Source organism: Pseudophryne corroboree, chromosome 1 (assembly GCF_028390025.1).
Source record: "Pseudophryne corroboree isolate aPseCor3 chromosome 1, aPseCor3.hap2, whole genome shotgun sequence".
Taxonomy (NCBI): domain Eukaryota; kingdom Metazoa; phylum Chordata; class Amphibia; order Anura; family Myobatrachidae; genus Pseudophryne; species Pseudophryne corroboree.
In genome coordinates, this window is record NC_086444.1 from 44,237,596 (window position 1) to 44,247,441 (window position 9,846).

The 9,846-nt window shown below is 43.6% G+C and overlaps 1 protein-coding gene across 1 annotated transcript; it reads left to right on the forward strand.

Moving 5' to 3' along the window:
* Positions 1 to 2,738: 2,738 nt before the first annotated feature.
* On the forward strand, positions 2,739 to 8,553 carry LOC135055205 (perilipin-2-like). Its single transcript, XM_063958970.1, has 8 exons — positions 2,739 to 2,809; positions 3,001 to 3,040; positions 3,802 to 3,997; positions 4,796 to 4,878; positions 4,988 to 5,240; positions 5,414 to 5,598; positions 6,333 to 6,467; positions 7,967 to 8,553. The coding sequence occupies exons 2-8, from the start codon at positions 3,017 to 3,019 to the stop codon at positions 8,342 to 8,344; spliced, it is 1,254 nt and encodes a 417-aa protein (XP_063815040.1). The 5' UTR covers positions 2,739 to 2,809; positions 3,001 to 3,016; the 3' UTR covers positions 8,345 to 8,553.
* The last annotated feature ends 1,293 nt before the right edge of the window (positions 8,554 to 9,846 follow it).

A 9,846-nucleotide genomic window follows, 5' to 3' on the forward strand; every position in this document is an offset into this window, starting at 1 on the left:
GCTTTATTCTAATTTCCCTGTGCGGCACTATGCAGGGGCAAACGCAGGATTTGTAAAGGGGGGTTTCCTGATATATAATATATATATATGTATATGTGTGTGTATGTGTGTGTGTGTGTATATATATATATATATATATATATATGCGCGTAGGGGGTAGGTGGCACTCAAAAGGTCTCAACAGTATCAATCACTAACCTGAATTTAGTGGTGGAGCGCCAATCATTATTTATATATATATATATATATATATATACCACATCTGTACAGGCGGCACTCTCGGCGAATAAATCAAGACAAAACTCCCAGGATACTGTCTGTCAACGTTTCAATGTAAATAATTAAATTTTCATCAGGACAAATACACATACAAACATACATACCTATATAGCCCCCTCTGATCAGCCATGACGCCGTCCGTCAGCCGCGTCCGCCCGTCACTTCCCGCCCGGTCCAATGACGTCATCCGCAGGCGCCGGCGTCCGGCGTCATGACAACCTAGACGAAGCACACCGATAATAACCAAAAAGTGACCAAGTGCTTAACATAAATAAAGTGCAAAACAGCAGAAAATACATGTTACAATCCTGTAAATGAGTTGGAAGCTGCAAGATACTATAAGAGCTAAGCTGTTACAATACATAAGGTTCAAAATAGACTCATACAGAGTAAAAGAACAATAAAGTCTTCATAAAATACATAATAGTAGCAGCTAAAAGAAACAGTGTCCTATGAATAATGGCTAGCACATAAAAGTAGCACAACTATATTGCAAATATTTAAACTAGCAGCACAGCTTGGTAAAAAGGCATTATTAATATAGAGATCTGTGGAGACCATACAAACTCCACACCATAACATACCGTTACAGTCAATAAATTCAAAATCTGACTACATATATGCATCCCATATTTGCAGCGAATACTAACAATCATGGAGCCAGCAAAATAAACTGAGACAGATGTTAAAGATATACAGACACTGCACCCATATCTACACTACCTACAGGTTTATGTGAAAAGCTATATAGAATTAAGACCTCTAGATAAAGCAATTGAGGCCCTGATGTTCATTAAGTCCTCTAGGGGACATTGTGTCCAGCAAATGGATCCATTTAACTTCTCTTTTAAGCAGTAAAAGACCCCTGTCACCCCCCCGTCTGAGTGGGGGAATGTGGTCTATGATACGATACCGTAGTTGTGCCAGAGAATGACGGGCTGACACAAAATGCCTAGATATCGGTTGGTCGCTTTTTCCAGAACTGAGTGCCGCTCTGATAACGGATCTATGCGCCGCCATCCGTTCTTTAAAGGCGCATTCCGTTTTGCCCACATAATGTAGGCCACAGGGGCAACTCAGCAAATACACCACAAATTTTGTTGTACAGGTCACTCGATGTAAAATCTTAAATTTTTTACCAGTATACGGGTGGCAAAAGCTATCTCCAGCAATCATGTGGCTGCAAGTTGTGCAGCCCAAACACCTGAAACAACCCAAGCGTGTCGGGTTAAGGAAACCTGTAGATTTGACCTCACGGGTTATTGGAAATTGGATATCCGTTTTTACTACATAATCTCTCACATTTTTACCCCTTTTATAGGCTGGCATAATTTTGGTATGAGCTAGGCTCTTCAAGTGTTTATCGGACTGCACAACTATGGACAGTTTCTGGCACCACATAAATAAATGATAATAAGCTGAATAATAATCAGCACAAAACTGCCACTGTCATAGATTGGTGTTTGTGTAAGCATTGCATTCCCAAGACAGATAATCCTAGCCTTAGACACCTAAGGGGAGATGTATCAGAGCCTGGAGACTAGAGAGAGATAGAGTAGATGAGATAAACTACCAGCCAATCAGCTCCCAACTGCCATGTTACAGGCTTTTTTTTGAATGAAAGTCAGGAGCTGCTTGGTTGGTACTTTGGGGCAGATGTGTTAAGCCTGGAGAAGTGATAAAGCAGTGATAAGTAGAAGGTGATAACACACCAGCCAATCAGCTCCTAACTGTCATTTTTCAAATCTGTAATGATTGGCTGGTGCGTTATCACCTTTTTCTTGTCACTGATTTATCATTTCTCCAGGATTAATACATCTGCCCCTTTATCTCTAGGCTTACCACACTGTCCCTGGGCTGGCTGACATCAAGTCTGCATTTCATCTGGTTGTAATCAGCTAGAGAACCTGTGTAATCCATGAGTGCTTAGATTTAAAGGGACATTATGGTAAGCCTATTTATCTCTCTCCACTTTATCTCTCTCCAAGGCTTAGTACATCTGCCCCATATCACAGAAATGTAAGGGGTAATTCCAAGTTGATCGCAGCAGGAATTTTGTTAGCAATTGGGCAAAACCATATGCACTGCAGGGGAGGCAGATATAACATTTGCAGAGAGAGTTAGATTTGGGTGTGGTGAGTTCAATCTGCAATCTAAATTGCAGTGTAAAAATAAAGCAGCCAGTATTTACCCTGTACAGAAACAAAATAACCCACCCAAATCTATCTCTCTCTGCAAATGTTATATCTGCCCCCCCCTGCAGTGCACATGGTTTTGCCCAACTGCTAAAAAATTTCCTGCTGCGATCAACTTGGAATTACCCCCATAGTTAGACACTTATGGAGCTGACAGGAGACACTAATGATTTGCACCCACACCTGTGACTCCTCCTCCTGAGCCCAAGATAGGGGAGGGACAGAGCAGGTCACATGTGAGGCAGCCCCTATAAAAGCCAGGGTGTCCTGAGATAGAGAGCAGCAGTCAGGAAGGAGCCAGGAGGTTGTGCAGAGCTCAGGATATTGGAATACAGGTAACCACTGGAACACCATCTAATCATCACCATTTGATGGCTGCAAACATTGGAATGCTATCATTGAATGGTTAAAATATTAGTAGTTGTTTGGGAACCATTGATGGTCTGTAACCATCAGGCAGTGATGTCCATCCCTGAATAACTGCTGCCTTCTGTGCTCTTACATGTGTGTATCTTATGTTTCCTAGGTGGCTGACTGTTAATATGGCAGAGACAGTAGAGCAGCAGGTAAGTACAGTGTGTGGTGACACTATGGTATAGATGAGGCTAGAGAATGGTAATGTGGATGCCTGTAGGTGGTCACATGCACTGTATTGGGAGTATTTACATTTAATATTTGGGGATGTATGCTTGTTCGCCTCATTCCCTATGCAGTTAGTAGTGTGCTCCTCTAAACCAGTTCACCCACCACCCCCACCCCAAATGCTACCATTACAGTGCAGGTTTTAAGGATATCTATGCTTGAGTATAGATGATTAAATCAAATGGACTGGGGGTACTAATTGAGTCACCTGTGGTGAAGCATGGATACTAAAACCTGGACTGTAATTGCAGACTCTGGGGAAACTCCTCAAACCATACTTTGACTGCAGTTAAGTTACATACAATGCTCTCAAAGCACAGAATGGTGTATGTTTGCTCCTGTTCATTTTAAGTAATGGTGGTGGTCTACAACCCCCTCTAACAGTGCAGCCAGATGTTGCATGTGTAATGTTTGCTGCAGTCCCTGATTGATCAACTGGGCCACCTGTAGTCCTGATATTACTGGTCCTAGTAACCTGTGTACTAGATAACTGCTGCATCTCAAACTCACACTTGTGTGTTTAAAAAAAACAATCCATAACTGAGTGGTAATTGCCAATGTTATAGGTCACAACTGAAAACACAATGTGCACCCTGAGCCCTGTCCCCAGGTGTAGTCTCCTGGTCTGCTCAGAGAGGAACCCAGCTGTATGGTGTTGTACTAACTCTGGCTGTTTCTCCTGTAGAATGTTGTGGTCAGGTTGATCAACCTCCCCTTGGTGAGCTCAACGTATGACATGGTGTCTTCTGCCTATATCCACACCAAAGATAACCACCCCTACCTGAAATCTGTGTGCAGTGTAGCTGAGAGAAGTGTGAAGACCATCACGTTGGTGGCTGTGACCAGCGCCAGGCCAATCCTGCAGAGACTGGAGCCTCAGAGTAGGTTTTGAGATTTTCTGCTGTCTGGAAACTATCTTTAAGGAGGACACTTATCAAAGCTCAGAGTTGAGACTTTAGTGGCAGTTAAAGGCTAATTGGCTGTTACTTTATCAGTCTCCAAGCTTTGATAAATACCCCCCGCCCTCCCATTATTAGATCCAGTCAGTCATGCATTATTGACTTCCCTGTACTCTTACACTGTGGACAGACTTGTCAGTATTTGACAGCCTAGTATGTCCTTAATTAAAATACACATACATTAAGTACTGTACTCAGTATGTCATCCAGTTGCTGATAATTACCTCTTATGTTTTCTCTTACAATGAGTATTAGCACTGGATTTAGTTGGCGTAGCAGTAAAATGCTGATTTATGGTCTTGTATGTTGTAAATACGGTCTCCTACCATGCAAAGAGCAAGACCACCTTAAATCATCTTAGCATAGAAAGTAGCCTAAATATTGGCTGCCCCTGGTCTAAAACACACATCACTGGGCTAGCAATCGATGGTACCATTGGTGGTTAGCAACAATGTTATAACAATTGACTGCTTCACCCACCAATTGTTAACCCCCCATCTATTACTCGCAGGGCTGCAGGCCAATCAGGGGGTGGCATTAGGCTCCATATCCTTGGCAATAAAATTGGGGCTCTGTACCATTTATGGTTGAGAGCCACTGGATCTCTATAATTGATTTGTCATCCTTGATGGCCTACTCCATTTAGATGCTTACTTGGTGCAATGTACTGTTTTGTAAGTGGCTTTAAATTATTATTATTATTTTTGTCAAACCCTTTAGTTGCCCTGGCTAACAACATTGCATGTATAGGATTGGATAAGATTGAGGTGAAGCTGCCCATTCTCTACCAGCCTACTGACAAGGTAACTTTACAGCCCAACAGCTATACCTGAATATCCTACACATAGCATAACATGCATTACACAGGTGTGTTGTATAAAGGTTATCTGCAGTACCTGTGTCCTCCTCTAGGTGGTCTCCACTGCCTCTGAGGCAGTTCTTGGGGCAAAGGATGTGGTTGTACAGAGTATATCGGGAGTAGTCGGCAGAACTAAGGGAGCTGTGCAGGATGGTGTAGAGATGACCAAGGCTGCTGTGAATGGGGGCATTAGCACCGTTATGGGGAGCCGTGTAGCGCAGATGGTGAGCAGCCATGTGGACACTGCACTGACTACATCGGAGAGTCTCCTGGAACAATACCTGCCACCCACGGACGAGGAGCTGGGTAAGCCAGAACTGATGTGAGCAGTATATTCATGAACTAACACTTGGCCTACTGGACCACAAAGTATAACTATAGCCATACAACTTACTAGGCCACTGACAGGCCAGCTGTAAAGCTAAGACAGAAAGTTAAATAGCTTCATTGTATTTCAAGCTTTTATATATATATTTCAGTTAAGGAATCGACAAAAATGGAGGGGTTTGAAGTGGCGGCCGGAAAGCTAAGTTACTACGTTCGCTTGGGGACTCTCTCTACCAAGGCCCGTAAACGTGCGTATCAGCAAGCCCTGACACGAGTGCTGGAGGTCAAATGCCGGAGCCAGGAAGCCATTGCTCCGCTACAGAACACTGTTGATCTGGTCAGTTGTAGATTTATAACCATGGCCACCACCTGATCAGTATCACTTTTGTTGCCATACCTGTAGCTGTAAAGGACTATTTCTTTCTAAGAAGCAACATCTAGACTCTGAGCTCATTTCTTCACCTTGAGCAAAACTCTTCCATGGTCTGGCTGTAGCAGATGTGACGGCTGGGCTAGTGAAATGGTTGTATCTGTGTCCGACACCCAGTGGGTGGCTGCCAGAAGTAGATATTCCTGCAGCCGTTAATCTTGGTGGTTTGCACCTTTGGTTTCTCACAAGTGTCTCAAACACTGCTGTATTGGGAAGCTGGCAGCACTGCCACCTGGTGGCGGAGGAACAGCTGCAGCAGAAATGTACAGTGCAGCACTTCCACTTCCCCATTTTATAAATACCCAGCAGCTGCCAGGTCATAGGAACACTGCTGCCTTTCACAGCATTCACCAATGAGCATTGGTTATATCAGTTATCTGATATTGGGGTTTTTTGTTTTACCTATATCGATTAATGACTTATTTAATGAAATCTTCATTATGGAATCCCATAATGATACAAGACCACTGATAACTTCAAGTTCATGCACAGTATACCATAAAAATTGCTATAGAAAAAAAATCATGAAATGGATTGTGTTTATGTACTTTATATAATGAAAATGTCTGGCTAATCATAAAAAAAGATTTTGAATAAATATTGTCCAGTTCTAGTGATTAAAGGCTTATCTCATCTTTTAGATTGAGTTTGCAAGAAAGAACATGAATGGTGCCAACCAGAAGATCCATGACGCTCAGGATAGGATGTACCATGCATGGGTGGAATGGACTAAAAGCACAGGACAGCAAGCTAGTGGGGAGGCTGAGAGCGTGGAGGTAAGCTCCTCTACTGGAAATAAACAGATTTAACTGTGAAAAAGCGCCTCAATATGATAAATGTATGTATATCAGAAGCCCTCTGAATTACTGCGCAGCCTACAACTATATGTGTAATAGTGGGGAAAAGTAAACTGAAAAAGGGAACTGGCTGCGCTGAATTTCAGAAGGATTCAAATAACGAAGGAGAGAGCCAATGTATCAGTATGAAAAGACAGCAAGATTTATTAAAACATAACAACGTGTTAATTAATAAAAATAATAAATAGACATATTGCATAAATAATAACACAGTCCGGTGTCTCAGTGTCAGCAGTGTATTGGACTTTTGCAGAATTGCCTCTGTAAATATGGTGTGTTAAAGTCCAAATTCCATACCAGGTATTAAGTGCCGTTCATAATGCTCAGTAATGATGCATGAAGAAATGCAATGTAACAGATTCCAATATAGGATCACGTAGGGGGGCCAGTGAGTCCGTGAATAATGAACAATTACCTCTCCAGTGGGTTGGTCCGTCTACCGGGCGTCCCCGGACAGGAATCCTGCGTTACCCACACACAGCAGCAGTGTCACGGAGAGGAGAGCGGGCGCCGCTCGGGAATCAACTGGCTGTAGCGGTATGAAACGGCAGCGGCTGTTTGGAAGTCTCGAAGCCGGCCGGAGTGAGATCGTCAGAAGGCGCTGAGATGGTAACACATATGAGGCACCTGAGCAGGTGTTCAAGAGGCGGGTCCTAACGCGTTTCGTCACGCTCCACGTGACTTTTTCAAAGTCACGTGGAGCGTGACGAAACGCGTTAGGACCCGCCTCTTGAACACCTGCTCAGGTGCCTCATATGTGTTACCATCTCAGCGCCTTCTGACGATCTCACTCCGGGCGGCTTCGAGACTTCCAAACAGCCGCTGCCGTTTCATACCGCTACAGCCAGTTGATTCCCGAGCGGCGCCCGCTCTCCTCTCCGTGACACTGCTGCTGTGTGTGGGTAACGCAGGATTCCTGTCCGGGGACGCCCGGTAGACGGACCAACCCACTGGAGAGGTAATTGTTCATTATTCACGGACTCACTGGCCCCCCTACGTGATCCTATATTTGAATCTGTTACATTGCATTTCTTCATGCATCATTACTGAGCATTATGAACGGCACTTAATACCTGGTATGGAATTTGGACTTTAACACACCATATTTACAGAGGCAATTCTGCAAAAGTCCAATACACTGCTGACACTGTGACACCGGACTGTGTTATTATTTATGCAATATGTCTATTTATTATTTTTATTAATTAACACGTTGTTATGTTTTAATAAATCTTGCTGTCTTTTCATACTGATACATTGGCTCTCTCCTTCGTTATTTGAATCCTTCTGAAATTCAGCGCAGCCAGTTCCCTTTTTCAAGCTCCTCTACTGGTGTACATGCCAGGTGTCTAGTACTGAATAGGTAATGCATAGAAATACTACTCTGATGCTCTAACTTGTAACTTCTGGTTTTTCAGCAAATTGATTCACGCACTTTGACTATTGCCTGGCATCTGACTCTACAACTGCAAACCACCTGTCTCTCCCTGGTGACCGGTGTCCAAGGCCTTCCGCAGAACATCCAGAGCAAGGCTCAGAACATCAGTGTCATGGCTACCGAGGTCTATCAGAACTTCCGTTCTGCCTCCTCCATCAGAGACATGTCTGACGGCCTCTTAGCCACCAGCAAGGAGCAATTCGCCAAGATGAAGAGTTCTATGGATGACGTCATGGATTACTTGGTTAATAACACACCACTAAACTGGCTGGTCAGCCCTTTTTACCCACAGACGGCTGGCTGCCCACATGGGGAGGAAGAAGCTGATGTGACAGACTCTGCTAATAGGGACGATTGACCGCACTTCAGTCTACAGTCACTTTGTACCAAATTCACCCAAGTGGGCTATCACTGATGTGTAGTGGCAAATGTGTCATGTAGCTTTACTGTATACTTTCACTCGTATTTTTACACAAATGCTGCTAAGTTAAATATGTATTAATTGTTTCATCCACCACACAGTCAATTATGTTGTGCTCTTTTGTATATTAAATATCTTTGCGGTAATGGTTTGTGTTCATGATGAAGCTTTGTACACAACTTTTTAAATTCTCAATGTTATGTCACTTAGAATAGTGGTAGGGGTGTTTGTAATGAAATTTCAGATTTCCTGTGCAGTTCTATGGGGTGTAAAGGGATAAACCTGATGCTAGTAACAAATGTTCTGATGCATCACATCACTGCTACTGGGTGCTCCCTTAATAAGTAACTGACATCAGAGTGAAGTAACTGATCAACTAGGACTTCAGTAATCTGGTCCTAAGAATAAATGAGTGGTGACTTACCTTATGGGTGGTAAGACTTAAGCAGAAACATTACACAATTGGGCCTCAGGTCTACAGCCCCTAATACATTGCTTATGTTCCATAACTTGACAGGTTATGACTCCATTGTACATGCCTGCTCTGCTCCTCAGGGCTTGGCTCATTGGGTCTCTGACAGCTAACTTGACTTGAAACAAAACAATTAGTGTCAGCATTTTAAAATCCAGTCCCCCACAACTGAACTAAAAAATGGTACTGAAATACGGCTTCATTAGTGTTGTGCAATAATCAGTCACTAGTTAACCAAATTGGCCTGCCTCGCCTACCTAATATTGCATGCTTGGTCACAATCGACCTATAAGGTGCATTGTAAATGGTTCCATGCTGATTACCTGTACATAAGGTTATTGTGTTTTGACCTGTAAAAATATGTAGTTATGGTAGACTTACCGTCTAAAGGGCTGTACACATGGGGGAGATGTGTGCTGAGTGATCTAGAACAGACCACTCGGCACACATCTTCTCCCCAATTCGGTTGTTTGCCAAAGCTCAAGGCAGAAGCCTCATAGATAGCCCTATGCACGTCTCTGTGGCTGCTGATCTCACTAATACGTGAGTGTCTGGCTTTAGAAGGCGGGGCCTGGGAGGGGGTATGGTAGCAGCTGTGGAGTCTGGACTGGTCTTGTCAGGGCATGGGGGTGCAGCTTATTTTGGTGTCCTCCTATTGGATGGTGACACCTGGGTGCGGGCTGCACCCACCTCATGACACCACTGCCTGCAGGGTCCACAGGTAATCCACAGGATAAACATTGGGATGTCTCAAAGCAATTTAGTGGTGAGGACGCTCCTGATTAGACATGAGAATCCTTTGCCCAAATGCAGCATCCTAATAGGCAAAGGCATAATATCTAATGAATGTGTTATGTAAGGCAGTCACATGGTCTTCCATTATCTGTTCAGCTGACACACCACGTTGGGCTGCCCATGACAGACCTACCTTACGAGTAGAGTGAGCAGAGATATTTAGCCGGAATAG